Genomic DNA, 17,757 nt, shown 5'->3' with positions numbered 1-17,757 from the left:
AAGCGAGCCTTGTGCTTGACGATAGCATCGGCTTCATCTTTCTTCAGCTTGTACACCCACTTAAGGGTGATCGCGCGGTGACCGGGAGGAAGATCAGCTAACTCCCAAGTCCGGTTCTTCTCAACAGCTTCCATCTCCAGCTTCATCGCGGCGCGCCATGCCGTGTGTCCCTCAGCCTCAGTGAAGGAGCGAGGCTCGCCGTTGTCGTACGCGAGGTGCAACTCTGCCTCCAGGTCATGCGGTACAAGTCTCGGCACCGGCTGGTCGCCAAGGATGTCCTCCATGGTGTGTTACCGCAGAGGCTCGCCATCGTGGTACGTGTCGATGCGGTCCTCGTCATCGGAGAGCGGTGTGGCGAACTCCATCGGGCTATGCTCGTCGTGAGTTGATGTTGATGCAGCCGTGCCCAGAGTAGTCATCGACGGTGGAGTGTGTGGCATGGCCGGCTGTGGTGGTGGCGGTGAGCTCCTTATCGCACCCGAAGGAGTACTCGCGTGAGTAGGTGGAGTACTCGCCGACGCCGATGAAGAGCTCGCTGTAGTCGATGGAGACCTGAGGACTGGGGTAGGCACGCTTGACGAAGAAGAGATGTCCACTCCCCCAGCTCCCTCGAAGTGGATGCAGTCGACGACGAAGTCGCTGTACGTCGGAGTAGAGCTGTCATCCACCATCTTGCCTCATGCCCAAGCTCGCCCTTCGTCGAACACAACATCGCGCGCCGTGCGCACACGCTGTGTCTTCGGGTCGAGGATGCGGTAGGCCTTCACTCCCTCTGCGTAGCCGATGAACACCCTTGAATGCTCTTGTCGTCGAGCTTGCTGACATGGTTGAGTTCCTTGACGTACGCGAGGTAGCCAAAGACGCGGAGATGGCCGACCGCCGGCTTGCACCCATGCCAAGCCTCGTTTGGTGTCATACCGTCAAGAGCCTTGGTGGGCGAGCGGTTGAGGATGTGGATGGCTGTCAGCACCGCTTCTCCCCAGAAGATGCCCGGCATCCCCCTCTGCTTGAGGAGGGCCTAGGCCATAGCCACCACCGTCTGGTTGCGCCACTCAACGACACCGTTCTGCTGCGAGCTGTAGGGTGCAGAGTAGTGTCGCTGGATCCCCTCATCGACGCAGTACGACGTGAACTCAGCCACTGTGAACTCGCCGCCGTTGTTGGTGCGTAGCACTTGAAGCTTGCGGCCGCTCTCGTTTTCCGCAGCAGCTTGGATGTGCTTGATGGCGTTCGTAGCAACTCCCTTGGTGTCAAGGAGGACCACCCACATGTACCGGGAGATGTCGTCGACGAGTAGAAGGAAGTAGCGCCGCCCTCCAGGGGTAGCCGGTGTCACCGACCCGCAGAGGTCGCCGTGCACAAGCTCGAGCCTCTCCTTGGCTCGGAAGGTCACCTGGTGAGGGAAGGGGCGCCGCTTTAGCTTCGTCATGATGCAGGTGTCGCAGAGCTACTCAACATGGTCAACACACGGCATGCCCCACACCATCTCCTTGGTGCCGAGCTGCCACAGGGCCTCGAGGTGTAGGTGCCCGAAGCGCTTGTGCCACCGCCAAGCCTTGTCATTGCGGCGGGCAGCAAGGCAGAGAGGCTGCGCCACCTCCGCGTAGACGACGTAGAGCCAGTTGCTCCCTCTTTTCACTTTGGCGAGTAGACGCTATTGTCAATCCCAGATCCGGAGCACTTCGCCATCGATCTCCACAGGCGAGCCACTCTCATCCAGCTGCCTAAGGCTGATGATCGAGTTTCTCAGCGCGGGGATGTAGAAGACTCCGATGAGGAGTTGGTGCTTACCAATTTTGGCGACGAGGACAACGGAGCCGATGCCCTTGATGTCCATGGCCGAAGAGTTGCCAAACTTGACGGAGCCGCGCACGTCGACGTTCAAGTCAAAGAAGAACTCCCGGCGCCCGATCATGTGGTGTGTAGCACCACTGTCGAGGAACCAACCGTCGATCTTGTCGTCGCTGGTACCATCACCGAGGAAGACATGTGCACGCGGCTCGTCGAGGTGGAGGAGAGCAGTCGTGGCTGATGTCGCGGGAAGTAGCTCGATGCTCCCATGAGCCAGAAACAGAGCCGGCTCATCCTCCTCCTCAGCCCGCACGACGTGGGCCTAGCCGCGCCTCGGATGGCGACACTCCCTAGCCCAGTGGCAGGTGTCGTCTCGTGCGGATCTGCGCTCGCCAACGGCGGCGCCCTCGGTGCCTCCTTGCGCCTTGGGCACCTTGCGCACCTTGCTGCGCTTGCGGGCCGCTTGTTGAGAAACAAGGCTCTCCCTTCTTTTGCTCCCTCTGGCGAGTGAGCCACTGCTCCTCAGTGAGATGGAGCTTGCCACCGATGGTGACAGGCCCACCAGACGTCATCTCTTCGCGATCGTTGACTACCTTGAGCCGCCCTATCAGCTCCTCGATCGACAACGCTGAGAGGTCGAGCAACGTCTCGATGGAGAGGGCGAGCTACAAGTACTTCTTTGGGACGATGCGCAGGAACTTTGCAACGACTTTCTCCTCGTTGATCTCGTCATCACCGTACCGCTTTAGCCACTGCATCAGGCTGGAGAGGCGGAGAGCAAAGTCGTTGATGTCCTCGCCCACCTTGAAAGCCAGACAATCCCACTCCTGCCGAAGCTTCTGCAGAGTGGACTTGCGAGCGCGGTCACTGCCAACTTGGGCCACAGCGATAGCGTCCCAAGCGGCCTTGGCGGTCTTCTTCCCTGAGAGGTTGGCCACCATTATAGTTGTCCATTTGGCCCGCGGCATGGCATTTTGGCCCGATCCAGGCACGGCCCGGCACGGCGGCCTTGCAGGCCGGGCCGGCCTAGCCTACACCACGGGTCGGGCCTGGGCCGCTGCCTCAACTCGTGGGCTGACCCGGCACGGCCTGGCCCCTTTGGCCCGTGGGCCAGCAACGGGTGGCACGGCCTGTTTAGGCCTGCCAGGCCTGCCTCGGCCCAACCAAAGGCCATATAAAACGCTGGCCGAAACCCTACCCCGCAGTCCCGCATCCGCTCGGCCGCTCTCGCATCGAGCCACCTCTCGCAGTCCAGCGCTCCCCCCACTCCCTCCCCATCCCCGGCTCCTCCCTTTGTCCCTCGACGCCTCCACCTTCTCCCCTAGATCCTCCGCCATCCTTACCCGTCGTCATCTCGCCGGTGGCCCCTCCGCCTCCCTCCCCCCGTAACTGCCCCTCCCCTCTCAGATCCGGTGTCCTCGCCAGCCATCGGCTCGTCGGTGGCCCCTCCGCCTCCCTCCCCTCGTAACTGCCCCTTCCCTCTTAGATCTGGCGTCCTCGCCCGCCGCCGGCTCACCGGTCACCCATCCGCCTCCCTTCCCGTAACCCCGCTTATCCCCTAGCCCCTCCGCCTCCCTCCTCGGCTCCTCCCCCCGACCCCTCACAGATCCTCCTCACTCCTTGGTTCCCCACCGTTACGGTTCATCTTCTCTGACTCCGGGCTCCAGCTGCGCAGGTAAACAACCTCCTCTCGTTCCTCTTCTTCTTCCGACCCCTCCCAGATCCGCCTCCCTCACTTGTCTCCTCTTGCAGGTATCCTATGGGGGTCGCACGTCGATGAGGAACGGAGCCGCCGAGGTGACGACGTCAACGGTGGAGGGCTCGAGGGTGTGTTCCGGGTGTGCTCGAGGATGGACGACGACTATCCAACCTGCCTCAATGATGAGTTGCGGTTGATGGGGGAGACCGGAGATGATGATTCTGACATGGAGGTGGATCGGCGTGCGCTGCTTGGTGGTGCCGTCCCCGATGCTCAGCCAGGTAGTGGAGATTCTCCACCACCTGCTGCTGCTGGCTCTGGTGCTGGTCCGGGCTCAAAGAGTACGGGCAGCAAGAGGACTCGTTCTTGCAGCTCTAAGGTATGGGACGACTTTGAGCCACTGTACGAGGTAATGAATAACAAGAGGGTAAGAATTGGTGCTAAGTGCCTACGTTGCAAGAAAGTATATTCTGGTAAGTCTGCTAGTGGTACTGGACACTTGCATAGGCACCTTCCAAAGTGCCCAGTCTTGCTTGGAGCTTCACATATGGCTCAGTCCCAACTCAAGTACAATCCTGATGGCTCTCTCCATATGTGGGAGTACAATCCTGAAGTTGCTCGTATCCAGTTGTGCAGGTTGATTGCTAGACTAGACCTTCCTTTATGCTTTGGTGAGTCTGATGCATTTGAGTATATTAATATTGCTCATAATCCTAGATTTAGTTGTGTGTCTAGGCAAACCACCACCAGAGATTTTGTTAAGTATTTTGATGAGCGTCGTACTAAACTTGTGGCTTCTTTGCAATATGTTTTCTATGTTGCTCTTACATGTGACATATGGTCTGGTAATGCTAAGAAAGATTACCTTAGTGTGGTTGCTCATTATGTGAATGCTGATTGGCAACTAGAGAAGAGGATCTTAGGTCTTCGTTTAATTGATGTTTCTCATAATGCTGATTGTTTAGGCCTCCTTCGGCTCAGGACGGCTGCCCTGCGCCGCGCGCCTCAGCTCCTCCTCGCGTCATGCCATCACACGTGTCGCCTTCGCCTCCGCCTCCTCGTGCAGCCGGTCCGCCCATGCCTCCTCGATGGCTAGGCGGGATGCCTCGGCTGCACGTGCCGCCGCGGTCTCCACATCCGTCGTGCGCGCTGCCCGATCTGCAGCCGCCTCTCGCGCCACGACGTCGCGCAGCCACGCTGCCGCCGCACGCCGCTCCTCCTGTCGCGCCGCGCGCTGCTGCGCAGTCGCCTCCTTCTCACGTCGCGCCGCGTTCCGCTCCTCCTCGTGGCACACCGCACACTGCGCTGCTGCCTCCTCCTCCCATCACGCCGCTCGCTGCTCCTCCTCCGCCTCCCCCTCCTCGGTCGCCGCCCTGCGGCGCCACCCACTGCTCGTGGCCGAGTGGTGGGAAGAGGAGGCTCGTGAGGTTCAGGAGCGGGCCGGGGAGCGAGCCGAAGCCACTGGCGACGCACCGACCGCGCGCCTCACGTCGTCTGCGGGCGCCACGCCGGCCACCGGGCCAGGCCGCCTGCCGCCGATGCCCGTCGGGAGCCCACCATAGGTGAGGAAGGGGTCGGGGAAGTTGAGGGAGCCGTCGTCGTGCCGGAGAAGAGCCGCTGCCCGTCACCGGATCCAACCCGCCACCCGAGCCGCCGCCCCGATTCGTGCTACCGCCCGCGGGTCAACACCGCCCGTCGCCGTCGGATCCATGGGGAATCGAGCCGCTGCCGCCGGATCCGAGCCGTGGGATGGTGGAGGAGACCCGCCGGCCGTCGGATCTGGGCCGGGAGGGTGCGCTGCCGCTGGATATGAGCCCCACGGGCTAAGGTTTGGCTTGGGGGCGAGAGAGGAGCACGGGAGAGGGAGGGAGAGATTAGGCTCTAGATACCAATTGTTGGCTCAAAATTATCTTTTCCATTGACCACACATAGCAAAGTAGTTTTGGGGTACATATATAGAGATAGACAGAGGTAGGTAGAGGGGCATTTTAGGAAATAAGTTCCTACTACATACATAGATAGGATGCACATGCATCATCAACCACACCCAACACACACATGATTTATGCTATCACAAACAGCAACACAAATAAACCCTATAAATATTGTTCAAACAATTATAGCACAGAACAACAGCATATGCTGCAATGTTTCAGGGCCTGTTCTACATCCGAAACTCCAATCAGCTGCATCAGATAATGTGACAGCCTCCAAGCTTCTTTTTATTACTGCCTCCCCAGCAGAATTTTTTCAGTGGACAATGTGCTGCACTTCAGGCAAAAAAACGGCAAGTAGATCGACCGTTTCACACGACCGAAACTAAGCAGCGGCAACCACGTTTTTGTGTGCTATGAGATCATGATGTCATAAGTAGATCTGAAGATGCCGCTATAGTCTGAGCCACACACAGTCTGGGAAATAACACCACACTAACTGCCAATCTGGGAAACAATTCAACCGTTGATCACCAAACGTTCACCATTTCTGTCTGATCAAAATAGCACCCAGTTGGTCCATCGTCAGGGAGCAGAGATAACATGACTGGCCCTCTAGCACCTTGCTCAGGCGTCAAGACCCCCAGATTCCAGTTGATGCCGGTCTTGACAAAGCCAGGACGCACACAATTGATGCGCATCTCCGGATACCTCCTTGCCATGATCCTGGTGTACAGATTGATGACCATTTTTGATACGCTGTAGGCTGGTAGCATCATGGGCCATCCAGCCTCTTCAAGCCACCCATTCTTCAGGTCATCCAAGAATGTGTTCAGCACTGCTTCTATTCGGTCCTCATCCCAGATCATGATGTTGCTCAAATCATTTCGAAGCTTCTCATTTGGCATTCTCTGGTAACAAAATTGAATATATGAGCTACAGTAAGTCGGTAAGTGATGGTAATACGAACATCTTCTCAGTTTGTGTGGAAATGCAGGAATTTCAGGGGTGAAAAAAAAAAAGAATACAGATGATGCACCTTCAGCTCGGATGCAAGGGAGGAGGCATTAACAATCCTTGCTCCTGATGTAGATAGCTTCAAAAGTGGAAGAAAAGCCTCTGTTACCCGTTTGCATCCATAGTAATTGGTATTGAGACAGTTAAATGCCTCATCATAGGTATTCTGGAATACTTCTTTAAGAAGATTAGCGGCCCTGCCAGATGTCTGAAACACAAATATTAATGAGTGAAGCACATACCATTGGTTGTAGCCATGCCAACAAAAAATTCTACAGGCATCCATAATAAAGTTCTCGCAAAACACAAAGCAATTAAAACATGCATTGAGATTCTGACTCCAAAAGACTATAGATGCATTCTGTGTTAGAATTAATCTTGTTGTCTAGCTTTAGCTTGAACATGAGGAGCGAGCTCTTTGACATGTGTACATAAGTAAAGGAGACATGTGTTACTTAAAGAGTCAAGTAGTATATCGAGGTCAATGTGAACTCGAAACATGCTGATTATGTACACAAGTTGCTCTAGGGTTAAATCAACTAGGTACTCCCCTGTAAATATGAGAAAGAGAAAGTGGTTCTAGTTCTGCACCACAAAAAATCTGAAGTGCTTCTTGTTTATCTCCTACAAACAAGTGCGTGTGAGTTCCACAAATGGTGATCCTGGTTAAAACCAAAGTAAACAGCACAGATAGATAAGATGCCGAAAGCTAATGAACAATCTAAGTACCCATGTCTCTGAATCAATGTTGAGAGCTTTCAGGCCTTCCTCATCTGCTACAATTCCTGTAATGGCTGCATTGTTCACCTGTATCAACCATTGTATCGTCACTTCCGTATTCTCAAAGATAAAGTGATGTCATTTAATACTATGAATAGGAGTAGACTACGATTTACCAAGATATCAAGCTTCCCATATCTGCTTTCAATATACTGGGCCAATGAGGTGACACTATTATCATCTCTGACATCAAGCTGATGGAAGATTATGTTGGTGAGTTCGGATTCACAGCGAAGGGACTCGGCAGCATCTTTTCCTCGTTTCTCATCCCTCGCTGTAAGGATAACCGCCACACCCTGGAGAGCAAGCTGGCGGCATACTTCGAGGCCAACTCCTTTGTTTCCACCTGTGACCACCGCAAGTCTGGCGTATTTACCAAATATCAGCATCAATGTCCATCGATGAAAGAGCAGCTTGCTTTTCGAAACTGTAAAAATCACCTTTCAGGAATCACTTCTGCCCGGTCATGTCTTACTGCATCAAGCCTGTGGAGCAACGTGAGCTTTGTTGCATCAGGTAAAGCAGTAGAAGCACCTAAGCATACAAAAATGGGAAGTGGCAACAGAAATCTTGATTTATGATCCATGGTCGCAACAATAACAAAGTGACTAGATATGCATTGATGGCGTTAAGAGAACTGGAAGAAAACAATTTTAGAGCAACCTAAGTAAGAACTAGGATCAACCAGTCCTAGTCTACCCAGGTACAAGGCTGTGGAGGTGTTGGGCTCCAACAAGAACCACATACTTGATACTGAAAATCCTAGCAAAAAACGAAGGTGCAACATAGGAGTGTAAAGTTTTAATGATGCAGCGCTTATCCCTCACGGCTACATAGGAAGTGGTCTTTTGGGGGGGGGGGGGGGGGGGGGGGGGGGGGGGGGGGGGGGGGGGGGGGGGGGGGGGGGGGGGGGGGGGGGGGGGGGGGGACGGACATAGCTGGTTTTTTATTAAGAAAGAAAAATGTTAAAAGATAAAAAAATAAAACAAAAAAAATACTCTAATTTGTTCCCAATGTCTGCAATTACAAATTTAAAAGCAGATGAAGGTAAAAATTACTCTAATTTGTAACAATCTAAAAAGGTACCCTGTTTTGTGCCAATTATATGAACGCTCACCGAAAACCATTGTCAAATCATAATATCTTAATTTTTTTCCCACGGAGGGGAGTGGGATAACCTGAAATAACTTGTCAAAAAATACAGGAAAAGTAACACGAACTGGAAACTCAGCTGACAAATGGGTCTTTTTAGGTCCAGTTTAACTGATTGTGTGTAGCCTGTTATACACGTGGCTATTACTTGATAGTTTGCAACATATATGTATCGACAAATTAGGCAAGAAAGAAAATTTGTGTGGAATAATATGTTGGTTGAAGGATGAATGTATTCGACACTCTCCCTTGTCCACATCTGCAAACTAACCACCGCAATTAAAATCTAAACTTGCAAACTAACTTATCCAAAAGCCGTGTTCAGAGTTCAGACATCTGTATAGCATTATCTTGCTCAAAAGAAAAGCAGACAATAGCAGAGCAATACATCCATGGAGAGTTTAACAGGAGGGGGACACCGCGCCGCGCGCGCACGCAAGGAGAGAGGACGAGACCTGTGCTGCGGAGGCGATGCCCGCGTCGCCCCCGCGGCTGCCGCGGCCGCGCGCGCGTGCACCAGGCGAGCGCCGGCAGGGAAGCTGACTCGCGGCTGGAGACGGGCGCGGGGTAATGGTGCCGCGGCGGAGGGTCGAACTCGGACCCTACAAGGCGAGCTCGGGGACGCCCCGAGGTGGCGCATCTCGGGCTCGGGGTCGTCGTGTTCTACCTCTTGTCTTGCTCTCTGGCGGGACTAGAGGGTGGCGGCCACCTGTGAGGGTGTGGTAGGGTAGGCGAGGGCGCAATGAGCAGCGGGCTTGGCCGCCGCATCAGCGACCAATTACCCTAACTTTTTTTTAAGCTCTCTGCAATGTGCACGCCGGCGCCGGGGCTGTGGGCTCTGTGGCAGGGCAGCCATGTGCCGCCGCCGGCGTCCGAGGTGAGCAGCGCTCCGGACGGCAATTGCTCAGGGCCCACGAAGCAGTGAACCAAGTAGAGGAGAGGCTTTGGCGAAGGTTGGATGATTTTTCGGTGGAACAGAACAGGTAACTGCTGTTGGCCTGTCAACGTTCAGTGTTTTAAACAAAGCCACAGTAATAAATAAGATAAACAGAGAAGTGCAGCATTTTACGTACCATCAAACATAAAAACGTTAAACCAATCCCAATGAAAATCGACTATTTATTTTTAGGATTCGATGTGATTGGCTTTTCGATGAGCTCAACTCTTTATTGTTGTTCAGAATACAAACATGGAAAATTTATTCCAAATCGGAACAGCAAAGAACATGTGGAAACAAAACCAACTGCTCTTCAAATCATGGCATTACCCTCGGTCATGAGAAGATTTTACCGTGTGTTTTGTGTTTATGTAAAGATATGAAGATGCCGTTATTGTCTCACAATCTGGGCACATAATATCACACAAACTGGCCAACGAACGATCCATTCAAACGTTGATCACCAAATTTTCACCATTTCTGTCTGATCAAAATAGCACCCAGTTGGTCCATCGTCAGGGAGCAGAGCTAGCATGACTGGCCCTCTTGCACCTTGTTCAGGCGTCAAGAGCCCTAGATTCCAGCAAATGTCAGTCTTAACAAAGCCAGGTCTCACACAATTGATGCGCATCTCTGGATACCTCCTTGCCATAATCCTGGTGTACAGATTGATGACCATTTTCGATACACTGTATGTTGGCAGCATCATGGGCCACCCGGCCTCTTCAAGCCGCCCGTTTTTCAGGTCCTCCAAGAATGTGTTCAGCACTGCTTCTATTCGGTCCTCATCCCAGATGTTGATGTCGCACAAATCATTTCGAAGCTTCTCGTTTGGCATTCTCTGGTAACAAAATCAATTACATGTGCTACGGTAAGTGCTGCTAGTATCGATGTCTTCTTAGTTTGTGTGGAAATGCAGGAATTTTAGTGGTGAAAAAATAGATATAGACGATGCACCTTCAGCTCCGACGCAAGGGAGGAGGCATTAACAATCCTTGCACCTGATGTAGACAGCTTCAAAAGTGGAAGAAGAGCCTCGGTTACCCGCTTGCATCCATAGTAATTGGTATTGAGACAGTTTAACGCCTCGTCATAGGTATTCTGGAATACTTCTTTAAGAAGATTAGCGGCCCTGCCAGATGTCTGCAACACAAATATTAACAGTGAGTGAAGCACATACCATTGGTTGTACCGACAACAGGTTGTTCATAAGCATGCCCAAAAGGAAAAAAAAACTACAGGCATTGTTGATCCTAGTGAAAAAGCCAGCTTTCTGAATCTAAAGTAAACAGCTCAAATAGATAAGCAGCTGAAAGCTAAAGAACAAGCGCATTGTGTTACCCAGGTCTCTGCATCAATGTTGAGAGCTTTCAGGCCTTCCTCATCTGCTACAATTCCAGAAACACCTGCATTGTTCACCTGTATCACCCATTGTACTGTCATTTATGTATTCTCAAAAGACACAAAGAGGTGCCATATAATACTAGGAATAACAGACTACAATTTACCAAGATATCAAGCTTCCCATATCTGCTTTCAATATACCAGGCCAATGAGGTGACACTATTATCATCTCTGACATCAAGCTGATGGAAGATTATGTTGGTGAGTTCGGATTCACAGCGAAGGGACTCGGCAGCATCTTTTCCTCGTTTCTCATCCCTCGCTGTAAGGATAACCGCCACACCCTGGAGAGCAAGCTGGCGGCATACTTCGAGGCCAACTCCTTTGTTTCCACCTGTGACCACCGCAAGTCTGGCGTATTTACCAAATATCAGCATCAATGTCCATCGATGAAAGAGCAGCTTGCTTTTCGAAACTGTAAAAATCACCTTTCAGGAATCACTTCAGCCCGGTCATGTCTTACTGCACAAAGCCTGTGGAGCAAAATGAGTTTGTTGGCTTGTTGCATCAGGTAAAGCAGTAGAAGCACGTAGGCATGCAAAAATGGGAAGTGGGAGGGAGTAGAAATCTTGATTTGTGATCCTATCGCTGACAATGAGAGCCTGACTAGAAAATTGAAAGGAAAATAAATGGTAAACAAGAAAATTGGGCCCTGCAGGTTGGTGGTAGTTCATTACAACTGCTCAAGTGACCTGGTAGCAGAATATGTATTCTCACATTTATAGAGTCACTCAAATAGCAGACAGACTATTGGCTGAGACCAAGATATGCCTGAACTGTCCCCCCCCCCCCCCCCCCCCCCCCCCCCCCCCCCTTTACTATTAGCATCAACAGACGCACCATTTGAAGCGAGCAGCCAGGCGGATCGATCAGGCAGAGGGGGAAGGGGGTTAATTCTAAACCTGTGCTGAGGTGAGCCCTGCGTCGCGCCGGTGGCAGCTTGCGCTGCTTTCTCCATGAGGTGGGATCCGATCGGACACGCAGTTGTTGTGGGGAAAGGAGTAGAGTTCAGCGGGGCCGGAGCCGGGCACTGCAAGAAGGTACGCTGACCAGTGGGTGAAGGGGGTAGGTGAGTCGAGGGAAGCGCAGATTAACCCTAATCACTGTAATAAACTACACTAACCTTAACCTTTTTCCGTACTGGTTAGTGCCGCGCCATTGCTCCGCCGTGGCCAGCGTCGGCGCCGCCGGACGGTTTGCTTGGTATGGACGCTGGCGGCGTGGCGGGGCCCAGCGGCCCGACTGCTCTGACTTTTCAGTGGGGAAAGGGCCGAAGGGCTATTTGACTCATCAACGTTGCTGTATGGGCCTGAAGTGGAGCGTCAGCCCGTCCCGTCCACACTTCGGGCCCATGCCACGACCCAGTATGCCAGTGTTAGGCAAGGCAACTCTCTCCCGAGGAGCCTCTCGGGCCCAACCACACGGAGACCGTGTGCTAGGCAAATGCAACCGAAATGGCAAAAAAAAAAGATAATAGGAAACAATACAACGAGATCGAGTTATTTGAACGTGGACGGACAGATGATTTGCCACACAATACAAGCAACGAGCTCGAGTGCCAAAGCTCGCGTGCCAGATCCGATCAACAAAGAGCACGTCCTTGTCTCTTGTGCTGTGCTTTGCTGCGGTCCATGGCATCTACACATGCGACCATCAGTAAGTAATTCAGTATCCTACCGTCAGTCGTTCGTTGTTCAGAGGATCTGTACACTCTGGGAGAAACAAGAAGGCATGTGCTTGGCAAATACTGTAAGTGAAAGTGTTGAATTGTTTGTTGATCGAGCGCCGAGCCATGGAAGAAGGCTTCATTATTTGCGAATTCCTGGGTTATGCTTATGCATTATATTCAGAAAAAAAACTTAACCCAAGTTTATCTGAACATGGACAGACAGTTGATGATTTTCCACCCAATCCAAGCAACAAGCTCAGGTTTCAATCTTGAGGCAGCCCCGTGCAGTGAACTCAAGTCGTGAAGCAAGCAAGCAAGCAATTGGACTCCAAAGATATCGTATCGATCTCCCCGCAGGATCCTCCTAGATCCGATCTGATCCTCGCGTGTCCGACGCCAAGGGAGCACGTCCTTGTCACTCCCAACTATTTGATCCGCTTTGCCGCTGTCTGCGCCATCCTACACATGCCCCTTCCTCCGTCGTTGTTCAGAGAACCTTTGGGAGGGAAGAAGCAGGCGCCATGTGCCCCGGCGAACAAGTTCTGTTCTTCGAGCACCGAGCTGAAGAATTGCATCGGGACGGCATGGCCAGCCAGCTACATCCTATATGCATGCATTGATCCCTCCCCGGAAACAGGGTGAATTATATTCGTTCGTTGACAATGCTAATTAGAAATAAATGATGCGATAGAGAATCAAGTTGTACTAAACAAATTAGTACTAGTACACATGTTTACAGTAGATTATCGATGGGGGAAGAGATCAACGAGAAGACTAATAATAAGTAAAAGCATTGACCTGATCATTGCTGCGATGTATGGTTACAGGTTGGGGCAAGTTGCTACTAGTTGACTTGCGTATGTAATGAAAAGATGAGCAGACCACGTTGGTGCAAATCTTCTTCCTTCTCTCTCCTCTGATCTTGCAGAGTATTTTTATGCAGTTGACAGCAATGCTCATCTCATATTCTCATGTGTTGTTTTAAGGCCTGAGGTTATCACCTTAGGCTGCATCCTGCGCTCTTCAGGATGGCAGCACAGTGATGACTGAATCCTGAAAGGGATAGATGTTGCTTCTGCATAATTAAGCACAGCTGGCTGACCTGCCGACACCTAAGACTTTGAGGAGCATGTCGACGTCGAAATGGTAACAAGGAAAGGGAGATGGTATTATTAGGTTAGTGGGCCTGCACTGCAAACCAATCGAATAATAGCCGTGGCCGTGGGAGATTAAGCCGAGTTAACTTGTGTGTGGCCTACCTGGAGGTCGGCCACCTCACCTCCCCAACCAATCCTGCAGGCCCGGCTCCTAGCTTCCCTTCGAGTGATGGCCATGAGACGCATGTGGGTAGGACCTGCCTGCCTCGTTGATGCTCGTTTTGGACCCAAGAAAGAGAAAAAAAAAGTGGTGACACTTCCTGCAATCCATGGAGTGATAGCGATCTGATCAGGGGCAGGTCATCAAAGTCTGTGTTGTATGTTTTACTGCAACGTTGTAATGAGAAAATCGTCCTTATATTTTAAGGGGCTTCTCCATTGTTTTTTTTTTCAAAACAAACCTGTTGATTATATTAAAAAGAAGAGAGATTCTAAACTGGGAACAACAACAGAGCCACAAAAGTAGCTCCCAACTGATAGCGCCGACTCAACTCAACTTAAAACAAAAAAGAACTCGATGGCCTGTCGGATTGAGACATCGATACAAGCCACACAACGCTAACGCCTGAGCAGCGACCACCACTCCACACCACCACCACTCAGCAAAAAAAGCCGACAAGTAGCCCTTATCGCAAGCGCCATCATCTCTGACGATGTCCCACTCCGACCTAGTCGCTGCCACGCAGGACTGGCCGCTGCAGTCCGCTGCAAGCCGTGTAGCTATTGGGGCTTCTCCACCATGCCGCCGTCGGCCTCAGGTCACACACATGGTCATCGATCTCCCAATCACGACTTTGTGTCAGCATAAGTTAAGAGAGGAGCACACTGCACCACACCGAAAAGGCCACCGCTCTGCAGGACCCAACGCCGAAGCACCATTGCCGCACCGTACACACCAAACAACCAAAACACCGCACCGGATCCTGGCCCTCCAAGGCAAGTCAAAACGCGTGGGGGCCTCACCACATCCACCGCCGCACACTACTTCTCGGACACATCACCTTAAAGCGAACGAGGGCCTCGCCACTTCCGCCGCTGGACTCCATTCCAAGGATTCGAATTTGCTTTGCCGTCAGGGATAACATGGTGCCACCGAGCTACTCCAATAACTTTGCCTCCACCTTGCCGCCGTCGGAAGCTCAGCAGGACCTTGTGCGTAGAAACAAAACTTCCCACGACAATGTCTCACCACCACCTCTGCCGCCCCTAAGCCGCCGCCGCCACCGCCTGCCGTTGCGCGCCTAGCTTGCTCGCTACCCCCCGCTCCACACCGTCGAGTCCGCGCATGGAAATCACCACCGCACCTCCACGCCAGCCCGCCGCTCCGAGCCGCGCCGCCGCATCCACCCCACACCGTCTTCGCCCGAGCCGCCGCCGCCTTCGCGCGACCACTTGCCGGGGTGGTTCGGCGGCGGCGGATCCGGGGGTGAGGAGGCTGGATCCACCCACAGCGGGGTTGGATCCGGGTCACCGCCGCTCCGACGCGCCACTCGCCACGTGGCACAGGGGCATCAGCGGGCCCTCATGCCCGTGCGCAACTCCACCACTACCGACCGCCGCGCGCGCGGTTTCCTTGCTTGTGCCGAGGTTGCCGCCGCGCGCGGTCCTCACCCGTGGCTAGGGGCGGCGCTGCCGCACACGGCCTCACTCCCCGCGCCGGTTGTCGCCGTCACACCCACCATCCTCCACCCGGTGCACCGCCACCGTCGCGCTGCCGCCCTCCGCTCTGCTCATCGCCCTGCTGGAATGTGGCGGGGGCAGCGGATCTGGGGGTGGGGAAGCCGGATCCGCCCATGGTGGGGTCGGATCCAGGCCACCGCCGCTCCGGGGCACCGCCCGGCCATGGCCTTGCTCTATCCCGCCCCAGCGCTTCAAGCCCGCACCAGGCAGTCTACCCCGCCGCCGTCCTTGGGGGCCGCACGGGCTCGGCGACCCCCTCCGGCAGCGGCGAGGTGGGCTCGAGGTGGGGGGGGGGGGGGTTGGCGGCAGCTACAATGGCGCCGCCCGTGTCGCCCGCGGTGGGGGGTGATGCGGGGGCTCTGGCTTCTCCATTGTTAATTCTCTGAATCCATGCAGTCATCTTCCTTCAAGTCCTCCCCTTCCGATGACGGCGATGGCGGACCGGATGGGAACCCTGATCGCTCATATGGATTTTGCCAGGCAACTGGCCTTCTCCTAATGGGGTTCCCTCGAAGGCGTGGCGGTGGCAATGGCGGCGGTGAAGGGAGCAATGGCGCCACCCATGGGGTGCGGCTGCGGGGGGCAACCATGGTACAGCACCATGACATCGCGATACTGGAAAAGGCAGAAGCAACCCAATTTGCTGAGGGAAGGGTGCTACAACAGAACTTTCCCAAAGTGGATTCAAACAAGAAGAAGGAGACAACGACTCCAGTTGTGCTGGCACCAGTATAGCTCATGGGCTCCCAGGTTGCAGCCTCGCCAGCCAATTGCGTCGAGCAGAGCCGTGTAGCTGTCCCCGCCTAGTCACTGATGGCCCTGGAGCAAGCGGTTGCCTTTGAGCTGCACCATGACTGGGAACACTGCCCCCCTTTGACGCTAGACCCAATGTTGATCAAGGCTAACCAACTGGCTTTTTGGTCAAGGGAGACAGTTGCAAGCGCAACGATGTGCCCATCCACCACAAGGGAGGCCCATATTGAGGAGGAGAACCCGAAAGTCCATTTGGTAGCCCAGACGGAGGTTGGGCCAGGCCCAGCTGGTGCAACCAGCTGTGTTTGCTAGCCTGGTCGGCCTCTCGTGCTAGGCCCACGCAGTGCAAAAAAGGCCTTCTAGCCTGCACCGCGTGGAACGCCAAAATCGGTCGTTCCACGTGGTGCAGGTCCAAACCGGTGCTCGCGAGGTGTTAAGGTAACCCACGGTTCTTTTCTCCTCACACTTGCAATGTACCGCTGCTCCCCACGCGCCATCGCCGGTCCGCCGCCTCGTTCACCGCGCCATCCTCACCAGCATCATCAGTCCCGACCCTAGAGGTCCTACCTGATGTAGCCATCCCTGTGCCCCATAGCCGACCGTCGGCGCCGTTTCCCCCATCCACCATTGTCCGAGGCGCGCGCCATGGATGGCCCCGCCATGGGCTGCCCCTACCTGAGCTTCCCTACGCCGTTGTGCGCCTCACACCCAGCAAAAATCGATGCAGGAGCGGAAGAGGATGAAACCGGCGGAATCGACAATCCGCCCGCAAGCTCTCCTGCCGCTCAATCGAACCCCATAGGCAATCCCAAGCTGAGCTGTGGCACTATGGCAAAAATTCTATCTTGCCAATTGCTTTTTCTCGAATTGATCGATTATGTTCTTACTGCTGCTAAGTTAATTCATTCTGCTGATGTGATGTGTTCTTTTACCCTTTTCAAAATCCTTCTTGCTCTTCAATTTGTACAATTGGGATTATCGAACAAGGAATGTAGGTTTTAGTTCAATCAGGAATTCATTTGCTGCTTATGTGGTAGCTTGAATTCGAGTAATGCTTGCATGGTCTGTGTTGTGCCGGAACAATAGAGCGATAGTGAGAGGAAGAGTTGGAATTATCAGTGGTAGATCCACCACATTTTCAGTGAGGAAAGCGGCCGCGGCGGATGCGAAGCGGAAGCAGCGCCCGGGGGTTGCGACCGCATGAAGCAGCCATGTCGGGCAGGGGCGGCGGCCAGGCCGGGTGAGGTCGCGGCGGTCACGTAGTCGAAGCGGCTGTGGAGGGTGACAGCGTGCAATGGCGCGAGCGCGCGGGTGCGGGCGAGCCGCGTCGGCGGCGCGCATGGCGGGCGGGGCCGCGGTGGGGCAAGCTGCCACGAAAGTGGGCATGGCAGGCACGGCCACGGTGGCGCGGACAGATGCAGACGAGTGTGGTAAGTCTACCTTAGATTGGATGCAAGGTAAGCTTATCAATTTGTGCAGGCTAACAAACATAATTCCAAATGAACTAGGATCATCAGATGCAAATTTGCCAAACATAATGTCTATATACCATGAGCCTGGCTGAGCTGGACCAAGCTGCCAAACGCCCCTCGAGGCTTTCACCAGACAACCCCCCTGCCCCAGCACAGAAGATGCCACGTGCCATGTCGACGTGCTGCGAGGAAGCGAACAACACCATCGGCGCTCATGCGGCGATGGGGATTGAGGTGACGTGGATGGTCCCGGCGGCTGCGGCTACGACGGAGAACCATCTGCTCACGTTCACTACCAGTGGTGCAGCCCAA

General features: G+C 53.8%; 2 protein-coding genes across 4 annotated transcripts; both read right to left on the bottom strand.

Annotated features, from left to right (window-relative positions):
- Nucleotides 1–5,462: 5,462 nt before the first annotated feature.
- On the bottom strand, nucleotides 5,463–9,586 carry LOC117844594 ((+)-neomenthol dehydrogenase). The gene is made up of 7 exons (XM_034725317.2): nucleotides 9,447–9,586; nucleotides 8,829–9,371; nucleotides 7,662–7,706; nucleotides 7,338–7,584; nucleotides 7,171–7,248; nucleotides 6,464–6,649; nucleotides 5,463–6,335 (listed from the first exon to the last, which is right to left on the bottom strand). The coding sequence occupies exons 2-7, from the start codon at nucleotides 9,011–9,013 to the stop codon at nucleotides 5,955–5,957; spliced, it is 1,122 nt and encodes a 373-aa protein (XP_034581208.1). The 5' UTR covers nucleotides 9,014–9,371; nucleotides 9,447–9,586; the 3' UTR covers nucleotides 5,463–5,954.
- Nucleotides 9,479–13,204, bottom strand: LOC117844595 ((+)-neomenthol dehydrogenase). 3 transcript variants are annotated; one of them, XM_034725319.2, is made up of 7 exons: nucleotides 11,838–11,986; nucleotides 11,617–11,744; nucleotides 11,143–11,187; nucleotides 10,819–11,065; nucleotides 10,652–10,729; nucleotides 10,268–10,453; nucleotides 9,479–10,151 (listed from the first exon to the last, which is right to left on the bottom strand). In XM_034725319.2, the coding sequence occupies exons 2-7, from the start codon at nucleotides 11,670–11,672 to the stop codon at nucleotides 9,771–9,773; spliced, it is 993 nt and encodes a 330-aa protein (XP_034581210.1). In that variant the 5' UTR covers nucleotides 11,673–11,744; nucleotides 11,838–11,986; the 3' UTR covers nucleotides 9,479–9,770. The 3 variants fall into 3 exon arrangements, with proteins under 3 accessions (XP_034581210.1, XP_034581209.1, XP_072147804.1); XM_034725318.2 differs by having other exon boundaries at nucleotides 11,617–11,759; nucleotides 11,838–11,985; XM_072291703.1 differs by lacking the exons at nucleotides 11,617–11,744; nucleotides 11,838–11,986 and adding an exon at nucleotides 13,182–13,204.
- Nucleotides 13,205–17,757: the final 4,553 nt, after the last annotated feature.

This window comes from Setaria viridis, chromosome 2 (assembly GCF_005286985.2).
Source record: "Setaria viridis chromosome 2, Setaria_viridis_v4.0, whole genome shotgun sequence".
Classification (NCBI taxonomy): Eukaryota; Viridiplantae; Streptophyta; class Magnoliopsida; order Poales; family Poaceae; genus Setaria; species Setaria viridis.
Note: the sequence above shows the minus strand (reverse complement) of the source record. Positions and strands in the feature narration are given on the sequence as shown.

Coding starts and splice junctions, on each gene's coding strand:
- LOC117844594 (XM_034725317.2), bottom strand. CDS start 9,013: ATGCGCCACCTCGGGGCGTCCCCGAGCTCGCCTTGTAGGGTCCGAGTT. Junction 7,249..7,337: donor ATGGGAAGCTTGATATCTTG/GTAAATCGTAGT, acceptor TGGTTGATACAG/GTGAACAATGCAGCCATTAC. Junction 6,336..6,463: donor CCCTTGCATCCGAGCTGAAG/GTGCATCATCTG, acceptor TTTTGTTACCAG/AGAATGCCAAATGAGAAGCT.
- LOC117844595 (XM_034725319.2), bottom strand. CDS start 11,672: ATGGAGAAAGCAGCGCAAGCTGCCACCGGCGCGACGCAGGGCTCACCT. Junction 11,188..11,616: donor CAGGGCTCACCTCAGCACAG/GTTTAGAATTAA, acceptor TTTGCTCCACAG/GCTTTGTGCAGTAAGACATG. Junction 10,454..10,651: donor ACATTGATGCAGAGACCTGG/GTAACACAATGC, acceptor TTTGTGTTGCAG/ACATCTGGCAGGGCCGCTAA.